Here is a 27,051-nt window from a genome sequence, read left to right on the forward strand (position 1 = left end):
CAGAAAATCAGGGCAACCCTGTCTTTGGGTCCTGTTCTAGTCTACCTTAGGAGTACAAGCATATAGTTTTGGACTGACCCCAGTGTCAAAGGGAAAGGTGATTCAAACTGGATTATCTAGTTTATTTCATCTATAAAAACAGCCTAAACTAGTAACTGAGTCTCAAACTTCATTTCTTTTAGCTTGAATCATCCTGTTTGCCTGTCTTCATGGAGTAAACACATGGCTAACTGATAAATGTGTCCCTCACTCGGTGCTGTATCTAACCCAGTGGTCTCTAAGTATCATAAGTGGTGCTAATACTGTGAAAACATTTACTGCTTTAATAAATAGTTGATTTTAGGGCTGGCATTGATCTTAGCAATCACTTTTTTTATCCCTCTCATTTCACAGAAAAGGAAACAGACATAAAGAAGAAGCAATGTGACTTGCTTGAGTTCATACTTCAAATTAGTGGAAGAGCTGAGACTAGAATCCAGGTCTCCTAATTCCCAGGACACTATTCTTTAAACTGCATCATTTTACACATAGAGGTATGTACCATTATTTCCAGGTAAGTCCCCTGACAAATTTTTATCTTTTGTTTTGAAACTGTACTATTGTAACATTTCAAGTTCTAATCTTATATGTTGGGGCAGGCAGGGAGGTGGAGAACTAACCAACTTTACAGGAAATATATCCTGTACAAAAGTAAAACCCTCTCAGTAACAACAAGGGTGACCCGGTTCTAGAGACCCCCATGTGCAAAATGAGAAAGTTACAAAACAGTCACACTGAAGGAGATTGCATTATAAGAGAATACTCAACAGAACTGCTTGAGTGCATTTAAACATTTAAGACCATTACTTGGCAGAACCCTCTGGGACAGAGAAACAAAGTTAAAATGCTGAGTGCCACTGCCAAATGAAGACAAAAAAGAAGGCAAAATAAGCCTCTTTGAAGTAAAACGCAGGTCATGAAGAAATAGAATATATAACTCAGTTTACCCTGAAAATATCAAGGTCCTAGTATCCAGCCTAGTGAAGATCCTTTCTCAATTACATGGATAGCAGCACTATCACTCTTCTAGTCACTCAGGCTTAAATTTGGATATCATCTTGAAGTTCTCTCTATACTTCATCCCTTATAGTCTATTACCAAGTCCTGTTTTTCCTTCCTTTGAAATAACTCTAAAATTCTTCTCTTCTTCTCCATTCTGACTGCCAGCATTCTAGGTGGGACTTCATTATCTTATGGCAAAAGTCCCATTGCCTTCTACTCTATTTTACTATTTGCACAGCAATAGGAGTCACCTTATATCATACAGCTTTCTTGATCACATCCTGTTTAAGAACCTAGAGTGATTCCCCAATGCCTATAAGATCAAGTCCTAGCTTCTCAACTAGATGTTCAATGTTCTCCAAAAAACAGGCCCATCTTACCTACTCCTACATACTTCCCTCTCTTCCCAAACACTGCCATACTCAAGATAGTGCCAGTTCCCACCCTTGACTTCCATCCTCACTCCACATGTAACAGAGGTGTTCTCCCAGCTTCCACATCTGCGTATCAAAAATCCTACCTAGCCTTTAAGATCCAGCTCAGGTTCTACCTATTCCACATACCTTTCCTAACTACCTCCCAACAACTTTAGCTAATCTTGGTCTTTACAATTTTAATTAGTGCCCACTATTCTCAAGGCACTGATCTCCTCATTCTTTAGAAATGGAAAAAAAACTAAGTGAAAATTGGGACTCATTTAATAAAAGTCCTCTGAAACAGAGGGATGGACAAATGTTCCTATAGCTCCTGATGTCTGTTACTATGGAGAGTGCCAGGCCATCATTTAAAGGGTTCCCCAATCTTTCTTCCCCCAAAAATTAAAGTAACATCTATTGGAACATCCTAAATGTACTTCATTCGTGACACATTACCAATTTGTTACAGAACCAGAGAATCTTAGAAATACGTAAGAGGGAAGGCACTTTGGATCATCAATTATACATCAATTATACATGAGAAAATTGAGGTCCATTTCTGTTTCCTGGGCTTCCTGATATTTTTCCCCCTTTAGAAAGCTACTGCTGATAAATTAACAAAACAATTTTATAAAGAAGTTCAGCAGTATGTATATTTCAACAATGCTGCTGGGTTTTGATCCAGTAATTTGACTTCTGGGAAGCCATACTGAGCAAATAACTTTGAATATATATGAAAATATTTATAGATAAATATATATACAAATATATACAAAAATATCTACCACAGTTTTATTTATAACAGTGAAGATAAATGGAAGAAACTCTAAATATCTCCAAAATGGAAACTAGTTAAGTACATTATGTTACACCTGATCTGACTCAGTGAAATATTATGTAGCCATTTAATATGATATTTTAACATATAATGGTGTAAAACATACTCTGTCAATCTCACCTAGCAGAGCCACTTCCTCACAAGGGAAATTGGTGGTGGGAGGGGCATAAGATTCAAAGACTGTTATTACAGATAATAATGTGTGGGAAATTCTTACAAAATATTAAGCGAAGAAAACCGGATACAAAAATGTATACCCAGGATAAACTCATTTAAAAATTCATAGGGGGACCAAAGACTGGAATTATTTATTTCAAGCCACCTGTGTGATTTTTTTTAATGAGAATTCATGATTTTCTGGTTTAAGTAAAATTCTCGTAATTTTAATTTTAAAATAATTTCAGACACATAGAAAAGTTGTAGGAAGGGTACAAAGAACTCCTGTGTACCCTTCACACAGATTCCCTAATTGTTAGCATAAAAACTTTTAAAGATGTCCCTCTGCTCCATTTAGGAGAGTTTGGCCAATAAGCTCCTATGTGAACATTTCCACTTTAGAGTCCAAAGTGAAAGGGTAACAGAAAGGGGACAGATACTCATTTCTCATGGCCTGTGGGATCTGGGATGAAAGCCAGCTCTAAGACTAATAATCAGATGCAAGACTTTTAACCAATTACACTGCCTATTATTTGCTGTAATCAGTGTCGTCCCATTCTGCCTTTCCCTTGACTACTTCAAGGAACATCATGCAGACAAAGTGATAATGAGTGTTGAGCAACAGATTTAAACTCCCCCATGCAGCTGAGTGACTTGAGGCAGACAAATATATATTTTTCGCTCGTGTCTTCATTCTAGTGAAAATGAAAAGCATTGATTTAATCCAGCTGCCAGCAGTTCTACATAACTCCCCTGGACATCAAAAAAATGTGAATAAACAGTTGAAGACCTTACAAAAATAAAAATACCACATGTCCATAGCCATGAAAATGTATTATGCAAATGAAAGTACCCACATTTTAACACAGATACTGTATATTTGTTCCCTAAATTTGGAAGAGTCCTCTGTATTATAGACATTTTAGAAGTGGAAGAGACATTTGGGTCATCCAGCACTGTCCAATAGAGCTTTCTGTAATGATGAAAATGTTCTACATCTGTGCTGTCCAATATGGTAGCCATGAGTCACCTGTGGTTATTAAGGGCTTGAAATGTGACTGGTACAACTGCAGAGCTGAATTTTTTATTTTATTTTGCTTTAATTCATTTAAATTTAAATAGCCACATGTGGCTAGCATCTATTGTACTGGACAGTGGAGATCTAGACCCTTCTCCACTCTGAGTAGAAATTTCCCTCCATTCCCCTGGACTCTGCACTCTGCACTCTCTCTGATGATCACATCCACTCCCAACAGCTCCAGATCCCACTTATAATGATGGTACTCAATCTTGGCTGCATGTTACGTTCACCTGGGGAGCTATTTTTAAATGTCAATGTGGGGGCTGTACTGCGACTCAAGCATGGGTATTTTTTAAAAGCTCCTCTAGTGATTCTAATGTGCAGCCAGGGTTGAGAACCTTTGATCAGTATGCTGATGACTTCCAATTCTATCTCACCAGATCTCAATGCTGTGCTCCACATGCTGACTAGATCTGTCCTTCTTGATGTCCAAAAAAACCCTCAAACATCAACATATCCAAAAGAGACACCATTATCTCCTATTGTCCTCACCCAATCCTTCAAACTATAATTACTGAACTTACTTCTGCCATTTTGCTATTTGTTTTCTATGTCTTATATATTTTTTGTTCCTTAATTCCTTCATTACTACATTTTGTGTTTAAGTGATTTTTTATAGTGTATCATTTTGATTCACGTCTCATTTCCTATTCTGCATATGTTTTTAGTTATTTTCTTAGTGGTTACTCTGGGGATTACAACATCTTCAGTTTATAGCAAGCTAGTTTGAATTAATAATAACTTAGCTTCGATAGTATAAAAAATTCTGTTCCTATGCAGCTCCATCCTTCTGCCTTTATGTTATTATTGTCACAACTTAAATCTTTATATATAATGTGCCCATTAACATAGATTTATAATTTTTGTTACATGCATTTGTCTTTTAAATCATATAGAAAAAAAAGAAGACTTACAAACCAAAAGTACAATAATATTGGCTTTTATATTTAGCTATGTAGTTATCTTCACCAGTGTTCTTTATATCTTCATGTGGCTTTGAATTACTGTCTAGCCTGAAAGAATCCTTTTAGCATTTCTTGTAGGGCAGGTTTACTGGCAATGAACCCTTCAGCTCTTGTTTATTTGAGAATGTCTTAATTTCATCTTCATTTTTGTAGAACAGTTTTGCAGGATATAGAATTTGGGGTGAGAGGTTTTTTTTTTTCTTTTGACCCCTTAAATATATCACCCCACTGCCTTCTGGCCTCCATGGTTTCTGAAGAGAAATTGGCTGTTGATTTTATAGAGGGTCCTTTGTATGTGACAAGTCACTTCTCTCACTGCTTTCAAGATTTCCTCTTTGTCTTTGTCTTTTGACAGTTTGATTATAATGTGTCTTGGTGTGGAATCTCTTTAAGTTCAGCCTTCTTAGAATTTGTTGACCTTCCTGGATGTATACATTCATATAGTTCATCAAATTTTGGAAGTATTTGGCCATTATTTCCTCAAATATACTTTCTGCCGCTTTACCTTTCTCCTCTCCTTCTGGGACTCTCATTATACATCTGTTGGTACACTTGATAGTGTCTCACATACCTCTGAAGTATTATTCATTTCTCTTCATTCTTTTTTACTTTCTGCTCCTCACACTGGATAATTTCAATTGATATATCTTCAGTTTCACTGATTCTTTCTTCTACCTGCTCAAATCCGTTGTTCAGCATTTGGCAAACACTTCTGAGTAGGCTTCTCCAATTCTGAGAAAATTCCAACAGGGGGTAAAACAAAGGCAATCCTCTGAGATGATCCCCCTTTTTAATGTAGCAATTCAATATATATGTATTGACCAATCAAAACATACAATCACAATTCTTGGAAAACAAAATCCATATTGCCCTTCCCCCCCCCCAGTACCAGCAAGCCATGCTAGGAATGGGGCCACTGTCCCCATTGGCTATCTCCAAGCTAAGGAGTAGACGATGGTAGGCAGTTCAGTAAAAATGCCACAAAACTCTCTTACCAAAATTTAGTAGCTTCTTTCTTCATTAAGCACTACTTTGATTGTTGTAAGTTTTTATTAGATCCCAAAGTTCAGAAAAACTTGATTCTGGTGGTTTTTGCTAGGTTAATCATTGCATTAGTGGAGAGATTTTTTTTGGAGTTCCCCACTCTGCCATATTTTATAATGTCCTTTTTTACTTAATCAAAACTATCCTTTCATTTAAATTTTAATTTTTTGTCCAGCTCCATATAAAACCCAAATAGGATACTTTTTGTAATTTATATCTTTTTTTTTTTTTTTTTGCTGAGGAAGATTAGCCCTGAGCTAACACCTGTGCCAATCTTCCTCTACTTTTTTTTAAATATGTGGGTCACTGCCACAGTGTTGCTGACAAATGGTGTAGGTCTGCGCCTGAGATCCAAACCCTTGAACCCGGGCTGCCAAAGTGGAACATGCCAAACTTAACCACTATGCCACGGGGCTGGCCCCTGTAATTTATATCTTAATTTGGGAATAAATTATATTTTTCCTAAGTTGAGGCTTTCTATTCAGCCACACAGTGTGCTTCTCTATTCTCTTTGGTTCTTGCTATTATGGGGTTTACATTTTTATTGGGAGAGCTAGATGTTAATAATATATAATAATAAATAAAAATATAATCATTTCAAATAGTGATAAGTTCTTGAAGAAAATCAAGTCAGGGTAATGAGATAGAGGGTGACATATGAGTGGCTTGCTCCATTGTAAAAGGTGGTCTTGGAAGGCTTACTGAGGAGATGACATTTGAGCTGAAACCTACATGGTAAAAAGGAAACTATGAAGATCTAGGGGAAGAGGATTATAGGTAGTGAACCACATGCGCAAAGGTCCCAAGGTGGTCACATACTTGAGAAGTTTGAAGAATAGAAAGAAAGCCAATGTTCTCCTAAAATACCATTGTGTTTTATATAATCACACCTGAGCACATGCTGTGTTCATCGTCTAGAATAACCATCCCTAAATTGCTGTCTAGCAAACTCCTACCAACCCTTCAAGATATAGCTCAAATATTACTTTCTCTTCAATTACCTCCCTAGGTATAGTTAAATACTTCTTCCTTTATGTCCCTACTGTATATTAGAATCCTTATCACACTGTAGTACATTTAACTTATTTTCATTTTTGTCTCTCCCCCTGGACTTAGAGTTGCTTGAAGGCACGGGCTATGTCATTTATATATGTATATTTTTATTCCCCACTACCAAATGCTCTGGGCCTGACAAATAGTAGTGTGTAAAAAGTATTTATTGAATTGAAACACTGAATATCTACTATTCCTAGCACTAGTATAGGCATTATGGGGCATACAAAAGGATCTACCTTCATCAGGTAGTTAAGAATGTAGACTCTGGAGTCAGAAGCTTGGCTCTAATACCATTTCCACCACTTACTAGCTATGTGAACTTAAGCAATTTACTCAACCTCTCTGTGCCTCAGTTCCTCATCTTTGACGTAGGAGATAATAATGTTAACTGTCTAAAAGTGAAATAATTTAAATAACGTATGTAAAGTATTTAGCACACACAGTATCTGGCACATGATAAGTGCTTAATGTTAATTTATTATTATTTATAAATTAATGAAATTATTGGATTGACAAGATTTATACAAATGAAAAACCTAATACTGCAAATACACCACTATGCAGGATGGTTTAAAATGCCTTCTGAAACAAGATGCTATGGTATCTTGACCTCAACAAAGCCTTACTGAATGAATGAATGAATGAATGAGGAAAAAACAGCCACAGTGTAATCTAGTTCTAGAGCACTGGGTTAATTTCTGAGCATCAGACTTTAAGAGAAACAAAGTATATTGTAACTAGAAGCAGACCACTAAGATGCTCATAATTCTAGAGAAGGAGAGACTCAGGGCAGAGAGAGACATGAGTGCTGAAATCAAACATTTGAAGGGTTGTCATGTGGGAGAAAGGAGAGCTTTGCTTGATGCTGCTTTAGAGAGCAGAACTAGGACCATGGAATAGAAGTTGCAGGCAGGTAATTTCAGCTGAACATAGAGATGCATTTGCTGAAAGTCAGTACTCACCCTGCAGATGAGAAAGTGGTGAGTTTCCCATCAGTGGAGGTGCTCATTAACTGAACAATCACTTAACAAGGATATTGTCAAGGGGACTTTTTCATTGTGCAGGGAATTATTGTAGGTGACCTTTGAGGTCCCTTACAGGAGGTTCAAGATCTAGACCTTTCTGGGAAAGATTAGTGTTACTACATTAAAATTAGGAAGTTCTCAAACTGGTACTCTGACAGGAGCCAAAATGCTCTCAAAATCAACACCCCACTGAATGTGTGTATGCATGCATGCATGTACACACACACAATCTTCCTCTGACCATCCCACTCCTGTGCTTTTGAACATAAAAATTCCACTTTATTCACTCTTTGGATTAGGCATTCAAGGTTCCTATTAATATGTAATTTTTTCCTAGAAGTATGGCTTTAAGCCACAAAGCCCTTATCATCAGCTTCTATCACAGCACCTGGTATATATTCATTGAATGTGTTTATTATCCACCATCCACTTGAGATTGTACAAGTTTATGAGATTAAGTCTACTTGCCTTAAAGGGCTCTCAAGAGATAGACAAGTGGACAGATAAGCATGGATACGGGTGAGAGGTCACAAAGGTTTCACCATTCAAGCTCAATCCTCATGGCACAGAGTGCAAGCCATGCACAGATACCATGTTCCTCCAAAGGCACTATTTTTTTTTTTAGTTAGGTGGAAAACTAGGCTTTCCTCCTCACAGACAAAGTCCTGAACTGGGCAGTGAGCTGGGCTGGGATTTGGCAAGACCACTTTGTGCCCTGACCTTCTGCCCAGCCCATTGATTTAGCTCTTTAAATTGCATCGTTTAAGCCCACACATGTCACAGATACCATTAGACAAACTCCTCTGGCTAGCAGCACAGAAAAGAGAGAACATGATAAGCCCCCTGAGGCAGTCTGTTAGACCATTCCTAATCTTTCATGCTTGGGGGACTACATTGGGAGTGGGGTTCACTCATAGAATGGCATGAAGTGCTGGCTGGTTTCATTTTGTTCAGTTAAGAATACACCTCAAGGCCAGTGCATAATGATGGGAAAGCCAGCCTCATCTCTTGGCTTAGGTTAATGGCAGGTGAGTGCAATCTGCCAAGTTTAAAGGTAAAGGGTGATGGGAAGGAGCCTTCCCAATAATACATCCTCAAGAAAGGCCAGAAACTCCATCATTCGTTACTTATTCCCAGAATAATGGCAGAGTAGGACTAACAGCAAGCATATGGAGAAAGGATTGGTCCTAGAGCCTGCAGCAAGGCTGAGGCTAAAGCTGTGCGAGTCAAGTGGCACGAGCTGTGGGGAATGGAAGAGGGAAGGGCACTAGGCAAGTCATTAGATATCTATATAAGCCTACATCTAGACAGACAATGCAGGGAACCCCTTTTACATCACTCTCACTGTGTAATGTAGAGGTGTGCATGGATACATAAAAGATATTTCCAAAGCTGGACATGAGGCCTCTCCTTTCCCCTCCATTACATCTTCCCTGTCCCTCTAGACACACATCTCTTTACACCCAAGCCCACAGCAACTTTCCAATGAAGGAATCCACATTAAGGTGTTACTAGCTGTTAGCCATGTGATTTATTATTCCTTCCAGGGGTAGTATTAGAGATGCAGTGCCTTAAAGCAAAGGAGTGACTCTCTAATAGTACAATCTCAGGCAAACCTCTGGAGGAGATATTTTTCTCTACAGGGGAATACAATGAGGCTTCTCATAACACAGCCCACTGGAAATGCAATAGACCAGATTAATTTCAAATGCAAGAGATAAAAAGTAAAACTAGACTCTTAATCAACTATATATCATCCAATTATACTTACTTCAAGTCTCAAATTACCATGATTTTACTGTCCTCTCTCTTTCACTACTATAACCCTCGCATCTGGCACATAGTGAGAGTTCAATGAATGGTACTGCTTGTTGCCTTCATTATTATCACTATTAGAAGCAGTAGTAGTAAGCATGCTGCCCCAGTACCTGGCACAGTGCCTAGGACATATCAAGCATTCAAAACTATAATAATTATTTTATTGCATCAGCTCCTGGCATAGTGCCTTGCACATAATAGGGCACCAATTGAGTTAGTTACCTTCGTTCTCACCTTTCCCTGTGATACATTTGTCTTCAGTTTCCCTCACAGCTGTGCCTTATTAAAGTGGGCACAGATCTTCCTGTAGCAATAATGCTCAGCCCAGCATCAACAGTGATACCATCTGAAAAGACATCTAGCCTTTTCTTCCATGGTAGCCTCTTAAACGGCAAATGGGCAGCAAGTGTTTCAGATCATTTTTCTTATGAGGAAACTGAGGTTATAAGCTCTTGCCTTGGAACTTTAGCTCACCTCTAATCTTTGTATCCTATTATAGGCTGAAAAATATACCCCCCACCACTGTCTCCCAACTAGGCCATGATCAATCTCACCACTTTTGTTCTTGCACTCAGTAGTGCCTGGACTACTCTCACATTTTCACATTTAATTCATCTTCCAAGGACTGGCTTAAGAGCTACCTCCTCCGTAAAACCTTCTCTGAGACCTCCAGCCCTCACTGAGCTCTTTCTGAAATCCCAAAGCATCAAATCATTACCACATAATTTAGCACTTCATTCCGCGACTGTGCCAACCCTCCTCAGCTAGATTATATTTGCTCATTAAACATCCATTTGTTGAGCACCTGTCGTGTTCTAGACCCTGTGTGAGTTCTAGGAAGGCAGGAATCAAGGTACTTCTACCTTAATGACAGGAAGACAAACAGGCAGTTGGGTGACATTGAAGAAATGTGATCCAAGTACCAGTGGAGAACTCAGAGGGAGATTGTCTAACTTTCTGACAGCATTGGGGGAAGGCTTAACAGAGAAGGGGACCTACAAGCAAACTCCTGAGAAGGAGTTTATTAAGTGGAAAGAATGGGATGAAGCCAAGTACAAAGGCAACTCAGAGAACATGGATAGACTTAACTTAGTGTGACTAGAGCTAGACTAGACTAGAACTTAGGGTGGGATGGAGAGAGACGAGAAAATATCATGGAAGGTTTACTCATCCATTCAGCAAATACATATCAAGCATCCAGGGTGTGTCAGGAACTGGGCTAGGTGCAGGTGCTAGAAAAACAGAACAGATGCAATGCCTGCACTTGAGCTTTAAAGAGAATTGGACAAAACAGCCAATTACCCAGTAAGATGAAGAAATATGTAACTACAAATTGTGATAAACATTAAGAAGGAAGAGAAAAGAGTACAGTGGAGAGAAGAATATGAAGGAACTTCTCTGAAGAGGTGACATTTTGTTGAGGCTTGAAAGATGAAAAGAGCTGGAGAAGAGTGTTCCAGGCCATAATCAAAGGTCTTGAGGTGGAGAAAAGCTTTGCATGTCAGAAAATCAAAAGAAGCTCCATGGGCTAAAGAATAGTGGATGATGGAGAGCGTGGCTTAAGATGAGGTTGGAGAGGTAAACAAAAGCCAAGACCTAGTAGACCTCAGAAACGAGGGTTGATTTCATCACCAGAGCAGCAGGAAACTAACCAAGGAGGATTGAAATGTGATCAGATTTGTGTTTCACAGGATAACTTGGGGGTTCTGTGGGAGACAATCTGAAGGGGGAGAGAATGGAGTCAGGATGATTAACTGTGAGGCTGTGGAATGGTCCAGGTGAGAGACGATGAAGGCGGGGGTCTGTTCTTTCATATCCTCTAAAAGTGACTAGCATAGTGCTAGGCACACTGAAGGCTTCTGCTGTGTTTGTCTTTATTAAATAGATATAAAGTGAATTGGGTTGTTGAGTGTGTCTTCAGGAGATTACACTCTCTCTTCTTCCTCTTCCCTTTTTGTTTATAATGGAGATGGGGAGGCAGGGAGGCAGTCTACAATTAGTATTATTAAAGTCATTTGCTGTTTAGTGACAAATGCTTATTCTAAGTGCCCTTTTCCTTTAGCCACGCTGAGTTACTTGAAAGTAGCACAGGAAAATATCAGTGCTTCTCAAGACAGCCAAACAGCACCCTGGTCTCCTGAGATTTGGGTGCAGAGAGAAATTTGTCATTTGGGCCTGTTCAGGGCAAGAGGCAACACTCACCTTCAAATACTAACTTCCAGAAGATCACAAGCACATGAATTGCTAATGCCACTTGGTATAATATATGCTTCTCCCACTGCCAAAGCAGGGATGTAATTACCTGGAGGAGTGAGGCAAATGTTTGTGGAAGCTTCATGTCTCTATCTTCTCTTACATCCAGGAGATGAGACAAGAGGCCCTTTATCACATTTCCATTTCCTTTTGCTGGCAAAACAGTTGAGTAATGAAAGACACTTAAAAGAGTCCATCCAAACTCAGCTTCCAGAGCGTCCTGGAGGGAAAGGGGGTTAATCACCTAATGAGTCTGAGCCTCATCTTCTCCCCTAGGAAGGATAATTATTCCTATCTCACAGGGTTAGTTCAAGGAGTCAGTGAGGAATGTGCATGCATTTGATCTGTAAACTACGATGCAAGAGCTCTATACTGTGATTCATTCTGTGCAATCGAAGGCAAAGACTGTATTTTTTTTCTTGGTCTCCCAGAGAAAATTAAACACATTTTAGAAACTCAATAATAGGTTTTACTTTAAAATCAATGCTATTAAAATCTGGCTTTAGATGTGGTGCATATAAAACAGACCATACACTTCTCAGAATTGAATCAAACAGATTCTCAGATCTGTCAGCTCCTTGGTTTGGAATGATGGAGGAAAAAATCATGAGTGGGCAGAGGGGTGCATGACTTTGGCCTATTGGAGCCAGTACTCCTTCCCCAGTGAGCAGCAGAAAGAAGCAGGGCTTCAGTTAGCACTAAAACAGGATTTCAGTCCAGGATCTGCATCTGGGAAAGCTGCAAATGTAATCCTAAAAATTAGCACAGGCCCACAGGCCCAAGGCCCAAAGGAAATTGGCCCAAGATGAACTTCAACTGTGCATCACCCATCAGAAGTATTATCACAAGTATTTTCAGGTAGCAGAAGGGAAGGAAGGAACTAACTTGTGCCATGTCTCAGGAGGTTTACCCTGTGCCAGTTGCTTTGATAATGTATTCCTTCACTTAACTCTCACAATAGCTTTATGATGTAGAAATTATTCTTCAGCACAGGGCCTAGTACACAGTAAGCAATCACTAAGTGATAACTCCTGCTAACGGTATTAATATTGATAAACTTAATAAACTGAAGCACAGTGGGCTTGAGTAGCTTATCCAAGGTCACAGAGCTGGTAAAGCCAGGATTTGAGCCCAGGTCTTTCTGATCCAAAAGCCTGGGATTTTTCTGCTATACCCCTTTGCAAGAGGAGAAAGATTATGGCACTAAAACAGTTTAGGATTTTCCAACCCCTTAGCCAGGCTGCCTTCGTAACTGGCCACTTGAGACCTTCAGATATCTAAGAATATCTTTGGCCTCCCTCTCTCTCCTCACTCAGGTTTCTAAATTGCTATGAACCATGGCCCAACTGTACTACAAAAAGGTCAACTACTCACCATACAGAGACCGCATCCCCTTGCAAATCGTGAGGGCTGAGACGGAGCTCTCTGCAGAGGAGAAGGCCTTCCTCAACGCTGTGGAGAAGGGGGACTACGCCACTGTGAAGCAGGCCCTACAAGAGGCCGAGATCTACTACAATGTCAACATCAACTGCATGGATCCATTGGGCCGGAGCGCCCTGCTCATTGCCATTGAGAACGAGAACTTGGAGATCATGGAGCTACTGCTGAACCATAGCGTATATGTAGGCGATGCATTGCTCTACGCCATCCGCAAGGAAGTAGTGGGTGCTGTGGAGCTTCTGCTCAGCTACAGGCGGCCCAGTGGAGAGAAGCAGGTAAGAGAAGTCCCCATATGCTGGGAAATAACCAGGGACAACAGGGCACTAGGGTCACAAGCCTGGAAACTAGGAAAGGTTAGGTAGGCTAGAGTTGAGAAGCCCTATCATGGCAACCCTCTGCTTTCAAAAATAGCATCAGTAATCTCAGGTGATGTCCTAGAGCTACCCTGCATGGCCTACACTGAGTTTTACTCATTTGCCTTTTCCTTATTAGTATTTTCCCATATACATTCAATACTTAACAACCCAAAAGTATGCTCTCTGTTTCCAGAATATCCAAGTTCGTTCTACCCTCCCTACCCCCTGCTCTCTATCTTCATTTTCTTCCTCTACTCAAAGGTTACATTCTAGAAAAGGAGAGACCAAACACAGACCTGGGCTTCCTCCTTCTCGCCACCCTCTCTCCTGAAGGAGAGGCCTTTAAACTTCAGTGTGCCCTATGCAGATGCAGATAGATACAGGGACTCACATATTTTTCCAGTACCCAGCATGTGACTGCATTCCACCCCAAGATGTCCAGGTTTTTGCCTCTTTGATTCTCCTATCCTCCAAGGCACCTAGGTTTAATGCTGTGGAGTCATCTTTGAGTCCTTCCTCTCCCTTGCCTCTGTGTCCAATCCCCAAGCCATGTGGTTTCTTCCTTCCCCCTCTCTCTTACATGCTTCCTTTCCTCTCTAGCCCAGCTCCCACAACTCTGCCTCTGCTTCTCATTGTCTCTCTCCTAGATGAGTGACTCTCAAAGTGTGGTTCCTGGACCAGCAGCATTAACATCACCAGGGGAACTTGTTATAAATGCAAATGCAAATTCTTAGGCCTCACCACAGACTGACTGAATCAGAAACTCTGGGGGTGGGGCCCAGCAAGCTGTGTCTTAACACCCTCCAGGGGATCCTGATGCACACTCAGGTTTGAGAACCACTGTCCTAGACTAACATGAAAATCTTCTAACTGGACTCCCTGCGTCTAGCCTCTTTCTTTCTCTAAAGCCATCCTGAACAATGATGCTGGCTTATTCTTCCCAAAATAGCATAATAATCCTGTCATTCCTGTCCACCTTTTCAATGATTACAATGTCTCCTCGTTAGAAAAGAAACCAACCCATGAAGCCTAGCATTCAATACCCTTCATTAATAGTCTGTTCCAGTCCTGTCTCCCCCTAGTCCCTTCTAAACCCCTCAAGTCAGAGAGGTCTCTTCACTGTCTCTCTTCCTTTGGAGCATGGTAGAGGCACATAGTAGGGACAAAGAAAATATAGAGTCATCAAACATGGAATACTGCAGTATATTAAAAAGTAGAAATAGTACAAATCAAAACCAAAATTGCAAAGTATTTAGAAAATATTGGTAATGAAAACACTCAATATCAAATCTTATGGGATATGACCAAAGCTTGGTTTAAAGGGAATTTATAGCTTTAATATGTGCCTAGTTAAACAAAAATGAATGAAAATAAGATAAGTGACAACTCATAGACTAAGAATTAGAATTCATAGAGCAGAAAGCAAGACACTAGATTAAAAGTTCCTTGAGTAAAGAGCCTGAATCCCCCCATTCCCCATCAGCATTTAACACAGAGCCAAGAGAGGAGGGACCTTGTCTCTCTTTTTCACTGCTATATCCTAGCACTGGGAAAGTGCCTGCAATGTTACAGGTACTCAATAAATACCTTTTTTATGAATGAATAGTATGCAACTAGCACTGTGCTAAGTATCTTACATGACTTACCTCATTTAATCCTCCCAACAACTTTGTAGACACTATTTTTACCATCCCCATTGTACCAATAAGAAAAATTAAGTCACAGGATGGTTAATTGTCCAAGATCTCAATAAATGTCAGAGCCAGGATTCAAACTCAGGCAGCCTAACTCCTAAACCCACCCTCTTAACCACTTGGCTATACTGCTTCCCTGGCAGTCTGAGTAAGTTTTAGAATTCTCAGCATGGGAGTTCTGAGACAGGGTAGATCAGTGGAGGATGGATGAGCTCTCTGGAAAGGACAGGCCTACAGAATTTGGATGAACAGCAAAGCAGAGTGGTATAAACAGGTTCCCTTCTCAGTCCATGTCACTATCCCCATCAAAACTGATTTGTTCTGTGCCCCATTTCCCCAGAGCCCTGCTAAGTGCCTGAGTGATTTAATGTACTAAAATCTTAACTAAGGCTTACCCAGCTACCCTGCTCCATGATGATCTTGCCCACCTCTGAGATTATGTAGCCATTGGCTCTACCCTTCACTTGACACCAATCACACACTACTATGTACTATTGGTCAGTCTTAGTTGTGTAAATGTCTGGTCTCTGTAACTAGATTGTTTCTTAAATGTGAGGCATAATCTAATGCCCAACTGTTTCCATGCTTCCCCCATCAGTACCTAACCCAGTGCCTCGTATATAATGGGTTATATATAAATATTTGCTGATGAACAAGAACGTGCTGCTGCTGATGAGTTAAGTGTATCTCCCAGAAAAGCACATGGCTGATTGAACAAGACATCCTGGACATTCATATTCACTTCCATTTAGCTTCATAACTGTTTTGAAAGAGAAGTGAGGACAAGGGAGATTCCAAACAGGGGGCTAGCAATGCCAGCCCTTTCTGAGTTTTGAAAGTAGGCTAAGTCCTTATTTGATGGCCCCCATACCCCCCCATCTTTCCCCAGTGCTCTGGTAAACCCTGAGAAATAGGGGCAACAAGTTAACTTACTCTAAAGTACAATCTAAGGTATGACCTACCCTGGAGAAAGGCAGTGCTTAACTCACAAGAATGAACCACTAATAGTGGAATGTTAGGCATATGGAACCTGGGTAAAGCTATGTGGGACAGGTTGTCTTTTAACAAGCTCTTTCAGACACACTGCCAGTATAAGACCTCCTTTGCCTGTATTTGAATATCACACCATATGTACAAACCCACAAAGCCATCAGCTCCATCTCCATGTCTCTTCAGCAGCCCTCTTTTCCCTTTCCCAACCCCCACCACCAGCTTCTGCTAAATTTCATTTTCTCCCATTGCTCTGACAATCACTGTGATAAGTCATATGTCAGTAACTATAACAACAGGCTGCCACAGTGCTGGAGCTCTGCCTTTCTGGGAGATAGAAACAAGATTTGTTTACCTGGGAGCAATCAGGGATGTGAGCAAACACAGGCCTCCTGAAGGACCATGGGTCCAGCTGGTTAGGCTCCTCTCAGGAAGGCACTCTTCCCACACACAGAATCCAAACACCTGTCCTTTTCCACAAGACCTTCACCCATCTCTCCAAGGGATTGGGCATAGCTGACCTCCATCAATCTTGGGTGGATAAACTAGTGCCCTTTTTACCTTTACTGGGCAAGGAGTTTGGCAGCAAGACCCCCTCTGCTCCATCCTTACCCCAGCCCGTTGTGCTCTTCTCCCTCTTCTAGCCTATCAAAACTCCTCTCAGATAAAGATCGGAGGCCAGGCATAAATGGCTGACGCTAGCTTCAAGTATCAATATTCACATGGAGACCTGCATTTTTAATAGGGACTAAATCTTAAAGTAAAAAATAGTGATGCTCTATCAGATAGAATTTCCTGCACCAGACAACAAGTAGAAGAGTCTGTGTGTGTGTGTGTGTGTGTGTGTGTGTGTGTGTGTGTGTGTGCCGTTACTCTGTGGTCTTATTGCTGCTCCAGAAATCTGACTCTCTTGGCAGCATCCACTCCCTAACTACTACATCCCTATTTCCTTAGGGGTAGATTTTGGCGACCTGGGGGATTTATGATTTCTTGGGATAAACCCTCTTATTCTCAGAATTCAAAATTTGGGGACTACAGAAGTTTTAACACCCACCCATTTTTTTGTCTAGTAAGCCTACTTCCTTCAGCCCACTGACTCTGGGAACCACTGGAGGAGCATAGTCAGCAGGGAGAGCAAGTCCAGCTACAGTCCAGAGAGGAGTCTTGTATCTGTATATGGTCAAAACCAGCTCAAAGATCCATCACTGTGCATATAGAGAACTTGTCAAAATGCAGATTCCTGAGTCCCATTGCATAGCTACAGAATCAGAATCTTAGGGTTTGGGCCTGGAATCAGCATTTTAATAAGCCCACCCCCACCTGATTCTAGATAAGAGGTCTATGTACTTCTTTGTATTTGTTTCCTAGGGCTGCCATACCAAATTACCACAAAGTGAGCAGCTTAAAATAAATGTATTCTCTCACAGTTCAGGAATCCAGAAGTCCGAAGTGAAGGTGTTGGCAGGGCTGGTTCCTTCTGGAGGATCTAAGAGAGAATCTATTCCATGCCTTGGCTTGTAGCTGCATCACTCCAATCTCTGCCTCCATCGTCATATCGAGTTCTCCTCTGTGTCTTTCCTCTGTGTCTCTGTGTCATAATCTCCCTCTTGTTTCTCTTATAAAGACACCAGTCATTTGATTTGGGGCCCACCCTAATCCAGGATGACCTCATTTTAACTTGATTACATCTGCAAAGATCCTTTTTCCAAATAAGGTCACATTCACAGGTACCGGGGGTTAAGATTTGAACATATCTTTTAGAGGACACAGTTCAACCCATTACACTCTCTCTGAGCAATACTAGTCTAGACAAGCGGTTTTCAAACATTTCAATAGCAGATCCTTTCATTAAATGAAATCTTGCCCAGATGTAAAACAGACTCAAGCAGAGCTGCCCTGGTTTAAGTGCAGGTCGGGGCCCAAAGCCCCACTTGTTCACACACAAACACTGCCATACCTCCTTGGCCCCTGAAGAGCAAGCACAGCTGGAAAACTACTGGTCTAGAAGACAGAATGACAGACTAATCAGATTTGAGGTGCTAGCCAGCTTGTAGCTAACAGGGTGACCTTGGGCAGGTCATAAGGTCTTTTACACATGTCCCGTTATAGAATCACCCTACAGGTCAAGTTCCTCATCTGTAAAATGAAGCTAACAATACCTGTCCCTACCTAATCTAGGGGCCTGTTGTAAGGCAGAAATAAGATAAAGATATGTTAAAGTCTTTTGAAAAAAAATTTTAAATGCTAGACAGAGGTCAATGACTATTATTTTCAGCTTCACTCCATCAGTTTGACTTAGCCGGTCATATTATGTGGAGACACCAGGTGGCAAGTGGCATTCATCACAAGCCACCACCAGTACAGTGAGAGGGAGAGGCTGCACACACTCTGCTGCGGCAGCCTGGGGTTCGCCGGTTCGGATCCCAGGAGCGCACCGATGCACCACTTGTCAGCTGAGCGAGCTGGCTCAGTTCACAGATTACCTCTTTCTGCCTGTCCTTGATGGCAATGGTCTCCCTTCTCCTGCCAGGCTGCATGACCTCAGACATCCCTCCTTGTTCACTGGAGTCTAAGGATTTGAGCAACAGGGAGGTAGAGCTTCTGGCCTCTGCATCAACAGCCCACCCCCAAAATTTCCTTTCTTGGTCACTTGCGTCAATCCAGGCAGGCAGGCAGGCAGAAAGCGGCTATGTCAACCTTCTCCCCCTGGCCCACCCCTCTAGGCTCTGTCATAATTACTCATTTGTCTGTGGCAGATGGCTCCAAATTAAAACTGGTCTCACAGATGAGCTAGTGAGATTAAGTCTCAACAGTACTTATAAGTGTTTGTGTTGATATTGTAGAAAATCAGCAACAAGACACTCCATTTACTCCTTCTCCTATCTGACCCTTGGTCTCAGGGAGAGATTGCACAGTGTAGGGGTGGGGGACACTAAGGGCCAGGGCAAAGGTGACTGGAGCACAGAGAGAGTACTTAAAGAGTCTACCCTTTAAATCTCAAACAATCAACATGACAGCAGAAAGTAAAGGAGAAAATTGCAAAAGTCACCCTGCTATTTATAGGCAGCCTGGATTGGTATAAAGAACATAGGCTTTGGAGTCAGCCTTTAGATGTGTTTCCTTGGACAAGTCACTTAATCTCTCTAAACCTCAGTTTACTTCATAGAGTTATAGTGAGAATTAAACGAAATAATACATGTATGTTACTTAGAACAGTGACTGACACATAGGGAATACTCAATAAATGGTAGCTAGTACTACTCCTACCCCTACTATTTGAAGCAATGCTGATATCGCCTGCTGGCTAATCTCATTTATTCATTTCTAAAAATGTATTAAGCACCCACTAACACATAGTAGCTAAGAGTTCAGACTACATGACCTTGGTAAAGTTGGGTACCCTGATTGAGCATCAGTTTCCTTATCTGTATAATGGAGTTAATGATCTTACCTATGTCATAGGGTGTTGCAAAATTTAAATGAGAATTTTTTTTAACATTTGGCATAATTTGTGGCATGTAGCATTTAATATATGATACTCATATCATTATCATTAATACAAAATATTAATATTATTAATTCTTTGTTACCTGAATTGCCCAATATAACAGTATGTATTTATGTCTATAATAAGCTGAGTAATGCTTTAATTCTCTGATTCTCATTCCAAAGTCAAATTTCTCGGCCAAAATAATGGGTTTTGTCAATCAAGTCAAGAAAAGAAATCAGCCACTTCATTGGAAGAAAAGGTCAGAATGACTGCATGGCATCATATTGGCCAAACTGATGAACTGAGTTACCTCCTCTCACGTATCTGTGCTGACTTTCAGGAGACATGGCCTACTTCACTCAAAGAGCAGAATTGTAGAGAGTTTAGAGATCACTTGGTCTAAAGTGACACATCCAAGGTCACTCAGCTGAGCCTGAACTCGCACAAATTCCTCCTCTCTCCCAAGCCAGTCTTTCTACTACCCTACTCTGCCTCCTAGGAATCATCAGAAGTGGTAACATTTACAACAAAGCTGAAAATAAACAAAGCAGCTACAAGTAGTATCTATCTAGAACAACTCATTGGTGACAGAGTTCCAGCAAATGATTAATTCTCTTCAGTTGTATTCAATTTTCTAAGTATTTTTTACTACTAACCATATGCCTCACAATAAAATTGAAAAATGCAGTTTGTGCCCTCATGAAATGTGTAGTCTTGTGAGGAGAACAGTCATACACATGCTGTCCAACCAGTCCTCCCCTCTTAGTGGACATGGCCTCCTGTGTTCCAAGTGATACAAAAGACTTAAGGCATTGCTATTTGCCTCTCAGAAAAAAAAAAAAAAAACAATTATTTAAACTTGGTCTCAAATAGACCAAGGGGGCTGGCTGCATAATACTTCACAAGGAAGAATCCATGAAGTATTCTCAAAAGCAAGTCACTAAATAAAAACACATGCAGTTTTTCAGCCGTGACACCCCACCACACACCTTCAGGGTTACCACCAACTCAGGGCTTCCTTTCTGTAGCCTCATGTTCATGGTTGTATATAGCCCTAACCCACATATACATGTCCAGTTAAAAAGTTTCCCATTCTCCTCTGTCCCTGGGCAGGTAAATATCATCTGTATGTGACATCATCCTGACCTACTTCACCTCACATGTACAGTTGTCTAGAGGGCAGCCATTTTCTGTCTCCTTTTCACCCCAGGCTCCTCACTGTTATTGGTTTTTCCAGTTTATGCCTCTTGTCACAAACTCAGTTTAAGTATGAAATATCAGTGCAAAACTCAGAGCTCTCCTTCCCCCTCCCCTCCCAACTGTCCTATCCCAGAGCACCAAACACTACCCCATACTGATGATTCCTTTTCATATGCCAACAACAAACATGGGACAGAAATAGAACAGTGCAAGGAAATGTATGGTTCATATCCAAAATGTGTCATGTGGACAATATAGGAAGCCACTCTGGATACAAATAGACAGAGAGATTTCAAGGGAGGAACATTTCAGAAAAAAAATAGTCTTTGAGCTAGAAAGGAAGAAAGAAGGGAATGGCACACTAGCCAGAAGGAAATGAATGAGCATGATGTGGTTAGTGGGAATGATGGTGACCTGTTTACAATGGGTGCTGGAGTGAAGTCTTGGTGATAAAAACAGTGCTTGGGGCTCTTGTTATTCTCACAAGATTAGCCTCATGATGGAGACCCCGGATACTTCACTTAGAGTCAGGATACTAGGCCAGGTAGGCCCTGAGTCTTATCACAAACAGTAATTGTTGGGTTCCTGTGCTCATCTGCCCTCCCACTTTTTTTCTCTGATCTTTGTTGGAGTAAAGGGGAATGAGTCTATGGCCATTGGTGGAGCCTCTCCTTAGTTGAGACCTTGGTGAACCATCACCATTATCCCAGCTGGTTGTTACTGGTCTTCTGACTGGCAATTGGGACAGAGAGGACTGAAGTGGGATAAACAAAAGAAGCTGGACCCACTGATCACCCAGAGGCCTGGTTGGACAAAGCTGCCCCTCAGCAAATATTTGTGAAGAGCTAGCCATATTGATCTTTGACTCTCTCCCCTTTCATCTATCTACTTCCCCAAATGACAATCTCTCCCTCCTCTCTTCCAACCTCTCCCCACACACACAGGTCAAATGTCTGTGTCCCATTTTAATCTCACTGGTTGACAACTCTCTTGACTTCCATAATATCATGCCTACCTTGTTCTTCCTCCCTCTCTGACCACTGTCTCTTAGTCTCTTTTTTAGAATCCTTCTTTTTCTCCCTTCAATATTGGTGATGCCCAGAGTTCTGTCACTTTTCCCTTTGTAGACCAATATCTATCATGAGCTCCATAATTCATTTTCCAAATTTCAGTTAGATATACCCACCTAGAAGTACCTCAAATATTTAAAATTTGCTATGTCTAATAATAAAAATAGCAAACACTAATTCAGCACTTACTATGTGCCAGGCACTGTTCTAAGTATATAACATACATCAACTTATTCAATACTCACAACCATCCTGTGATGCAGAATAATCCATTCTTACAAATGGGGACATCAATGCACAAAGAGTTTAAATAACTTTCCCAAGCTCATACAGCTAGTAAGCGGACAAACTGGGATTCAAACCTAGGCAGTGTGGTGGTAGAGACTGTGTTCTTAATCCCTGTGCTAGCTCCATTTTGCCCTCCAAATCCTCCTTCTCATCCGGTATATCCTCTTTCAGGTGATGGCATCTTTATCCTTCCAGTTATCCTTCCAGTTATCTAAATTTGAAACCTTGCCATTGTCTTCATCTTCGCCCTCTCCTTCAGCCACCCACACCCAGTTGGTTACCAAGTCTCTTTGAATAACTTAATTGAGGTGAGGAAGCAAACATTTAAACAATTAGTTGAAATATAAGTGCTGTTAGAGATAAGAGGGTGCTGTATATGTGGGAGCATAGGTCACTCAAATGATCATAGTTGTTCCTTACTTCCTATAGAATAAAGTTCAAAACACAGGCACAGGGTTCATAGTCTGAGGAAAGAGGGCTGGCTAATGGCCCCTCAAATCATGCTGAATTGTCACTGATAAATCCTGCCCTAGGCTTGGAGAGATAGTGAGGCCAACAGACAAGACAAGATAAAGGAAGTGGTTGCTTCTCCTATCAGCAGAAAGTGTCTGGAGTCAGAAGGAGAACTCCCTTAGTGAGGGCCATCCTGGATTCAGGCACCTGCTGATAAACTCACACTTTGTTGCCTCTGGCAGGATTAAGTGACCCCAAGCCAGCAGCTAGTCTCTGTTCTAAGAAGTAAGTCAGCCCTCTGAAGTCCTCGGGAGAGGAAAAGGAATCAGCACATGATTACCAGGAGCTTGAATGAAGACAAGCTTCCTGTTTCACCTTGCTCTCAGTGTATTGTGGTTGCCTGTTCATTAGTAAAGGAGGGTTGTGCACCAGATAAGAAAAAGGCACTGAAAGAACCTTCCAAAGAAAGTCAAATCAGAGAAGGAAAAGGAAGCTGGTCCCAATGACAGTTCTCCTGTGGGTATACCACCTTCACTTCTTCCCCCAGAAAGGGGGGTGATGACCCACAACAAACATGTCTGAAGCTGGAGAGTGGAATTTCTAAATCTCCCTCTGTTCCTTCAAGGGCAACCTGGAGTGACTGATGTTTGTAGCTACCATCAGCTCCATTATCCATATCAGAATTATGGATAGAACTTTGGGGCTAAAAATGACCTCTAACAATCCTCCAATCCATCCCCTTGTCATCAAATAGGCAGATAGCATCCCTACCTTCCAATGTGCCTGCACAGGGAAGGCTTCAATCCCACTGATACAGCTGGAGTTGAGAACAGTTTGGGCTTTGTCTACCCACTCAAAATGAAGGTATGTCGTATTTACGCAAGCGATGTTCTCCCTCCCGCCTTTCCTTATTTCTTAACTCTCAAACTGAGGTGTGAAATTATTCAAGTATCAGGGTCCTGGGTCACGACCACCCTTCCCCACATCCATTTGTTTATTCTGGAGTTTTTGTTGTAAAAATAATACATGTTAACTCTAAGAATTAAAACAGTATAAAAGCATGTGAAGGAAAACATCCCGTTTCCCATTCTCAAAACCAACTCCCTAGAAGTCATCACTAAGGACAAGATAGGTGTGTCCTCCTAGGTATTTTCTATGCATATTCAAAGAGAAACACAGCCACAAACACACACACACACACACACACACACACACACACACATAGACTTCTTTTCACAAATGTTCTGCAACTTGTTTCTTTTTCCTTAACAATACATTGTGGACATCTTTCCCTGTGAGGATATTTATCTTTACTGTATTCCTTTTAATGACAATGTTGTATTATGTCATACAAATGTGCCATATTTATTTAACCAGTCCTCTATTAATGAACATTTAAATTGATCCAAGGATATTTAGGTTTTTGGGTTTTGCTTCTCTAAACAATGTGGTGATGAACAACCCTGTATATATGTCTTTGAACACTTGTGTGATTATATCTATAAGGTAAATTTCTAGTAATGGGATTATGGAATCACAGGTATGTGCGTTTTTAAATTTTGATATATATTGCCAAATTGCTCTCCTACCAACAGTGTGTAAGAATGCCTATTTCTCACATCGTTGCAATCATAGATTGAAAAAAAATCAAAGATTTTTAAAAATCTTTGGCACTCTGACAGGTAAAAAATGCTATCTCATTATTGTTTTACATTTGAATTGTTTTTATTATAAGTGGGACTTCATATCTTTTCATATTATAAGCAATTTGTTTTATTCTTCTGTGAATCAACTGTTTTTTTAACCCGTTTTTCTACTACACTCTTCATTTTTTTCTTACTGATTTGTCTAAACTCTATGTATGTTAAGGTCGTTAGCACTTTATTCATACTTTGAAAATTTCACTCTGATTTATTAGAGAACAGCGATTTACCCAGAGTTTTACAGCAAGTCTGGAGCAAAGAGCAAAGCTAGTTGTATTCTAGATCTTTTAACTTTTCTGCATAAAAGTATAGGTTTGTTTTAAGTGATGTTTAAAATGTATTAGTATCTCTTTGGTGTAAGAGAGCCTGAATAAAAGAGTATTCATGCTTAATCATTCCTTTATTTTTAAGTTTCTAGTTTAGTGCTTAAGCATGTTTGTTCAAAGGAAGGAAAGTATATATGGCTGTTATAGCTATGAGTTTACTGACTTGGAGGCACAGGAGAAGAGGATCAGACAGGCCTACAACTCAAGGCCAAGGGAAGTAGAAAGGAGACAGAAACAGAAGAAGGGTTGGTCTTTAACAGAGGAATGAGTTCTAACACCAAGGCAATGGCGAAAATCCATTTATTCCATTCTTTGCCCTGACTCCATTGACAACAGAGTTGCTACTTCAGAAAAGACGGCAAGTATCAAATTATACATGGAAACATTTTCCTTGATTTCCTTAGTAGAGAGGAAACAAGAGGGAGAAAATGTGTGACATGCCAAGTCTATACTATTTCTGGTCTAAACTCTCCAAATTGTCTACATTGATCACATAAATAGGATAGTTGCCAAATTCTTAATTTATTTGATACCATGCTGACATAATCATCTTGTTTAAGAATGTGTTTGGGTCACTGAGAGAGTAGACCAATACCAGTGTCAAAATAGGATGATCAGGCACCCCTGACTGAGATGCCAGAAAGATTCTTAATAATGTAGAGGCTTTTAGTGTCTTCTTGTCTAGCAATCAATAAAATGGCATTTAGCCCGGGAATAGAACAACTTTAACAAACTCAAAGAGGAGAAGCCCTTTCTAGATTGATGCCACTTACAACCTCAGTTGTCTCTTACTCATTTTATTTTTTGCTACTTTGATTTGAGAAGAGCTAGTAAGTTTGGGAATTCACAGAAGGGATAATCAAGCTTTCCCATGTTTGAGGTATGTGAACTGCAGTCATAGACTCATAATGTCTGGAAGGGGCTCAAAAAGAGGAAATCATGAGATGTCCATGACAAGAGCCTTCAAGCCTTGAGTCTTTGCAGACCACCCTAGAATCTGGCCATTTCTCACCACCCCTGCCAGCTCCCCCTAGTCCAAGCCATTGTTACCTCTTACCTGGACAATTGCAGTAGCCTCCTGCTTTCCCTCTCAGCCCCAAATAATCTAGTCTTTTCTCGGCAACCTGAGTCACCCTTTTTAAAATGTAAGTCAGACCATGTCACTCTGCTCAAAACCCTCCAAAGCCTGTTCCAATGCCTACAAGGTCCTGCATGATCTGGCTGCTGCTATCTCTTTGCTCTCATCTCCTAACCACTCTCCCCCTTACTTGATCTGCTCCAGCCATACTCACCTCTTATAGGAATCATCCACCCTCAGTGCCTTTGCCCGAAACGTTCCTCATCCAAATAGCTGCATGGCTGGCTCCCTTCATTCCTTTATATATCTGCTCCAATGCTACCTTATCAGGTAGGCCTTCCTGATCTCCCTAAATAAAAATAGCACCTCCTTCCATTACTTCCTACTCCCTTGCCCTGCTTCAGAATTCTTCGTAGCACATACCAGCACCTGACGTATGTTTCTTGCCTATGTCACCTCTCTAGAGAAGGGACTTTGCCTATTTTGTTCACTTTTGAATCCCCAGTGCTTAGACCAATATTTGGAACATAGCAGGTACCCCATAAATGATTTTTTTATTGAGATATAATTGATATCTAACATTATATTAGTTTCAGGTGTACAACATAATGATTTGACATTTTGTATATTGCAAAATGATCACCACAATAAGTCTAGTTCACATCCATCACCATATATAGTTACAAATTTTTTTTCCTTGTGATGAAAACTTTTAAGATCTACTCTCTTAGCAACTTTCAAATATACAATACAATATTAACTATACTCACCATGCTGTACAGTACATCCTTAGGACTTATTTATTTTATAACTGGAAGTTTGTACCTTTTGACCGCCTTCACCCATTTCACCCACCCCCTACCCCCTGCCTCTGGCAACCACCAATCTCTTCTCTGTATCTATGAATTCAAGGCTTTTGTTTGTTTGTTTGTTTTTAGATTCCACACATAAGTGAGGTTATACAGTATTTGCCTTTCTCTGTATGACTTATTTCACTTGGCGTAATGCCCTCAACATCCATCCATGTTGTCACACATAAATGGTTTTTTGAATGAGTGAAATTAATAGAATGTAAGACCTAGAAAGATTGTCTAGTCCATCTCCTCCCCATTTTATAGATGAGAAAAGTGAGACTCACAGAGGGGAAGTGATTTGTCCAGGCTCAATGGAATGACATTTATAGCAGAGCCAAGATGCATAACTTCTGATTTTTAATTGAGTGTTACTTCCACTACATTAAAATTAAGTCCTTCTGTCTTGAAAGCCACTC

At 40.6% G+C, this 27,051-nt stretch overlaps 1 protein-coding gene across 1 annotated transcript in view; it reads left to right on the top strand.

The window, feature by feature from the left end:
- Positions 1 to 13,016: 13,016 nt before the first annotated feature.
- TRPC5 (transient receptor potential cation channel subfamily C member 5) overlaps positions 13,017 to 27,051 on the top strand; it is a 134,732-nt gene continuing 120,697 nt past the window's right edge. Inside the window, exon 1 of the mRNA XM_004440501.3 lies at positions 13,017 to 13,408. Within this exon, the coding sequence (XP_004440558.1) occupies positions 13,031 to 13,408 (378 nt within the window). The 5' untranslated portion in view covers positions 13,017 to 13,030. The remainder of the gene's footprint in view (positions 13,409 to 27,051) is intronic.

Source organism: Ceratotherium simum, chromosome X, assembly GCF_057802395.1.
Source record: "Ceratotherium simum simum isolate JZ-2026a chromosome X, ASM5780239v1, whole genome shotgun sequence".
Classification (NCBI taxonomy): Eukaryota; Metazoa; Chordata; class Mammalia; order Perissodactyla; family Rhinocerotidae; genus Ceratotherium; species Ceratotherium simum.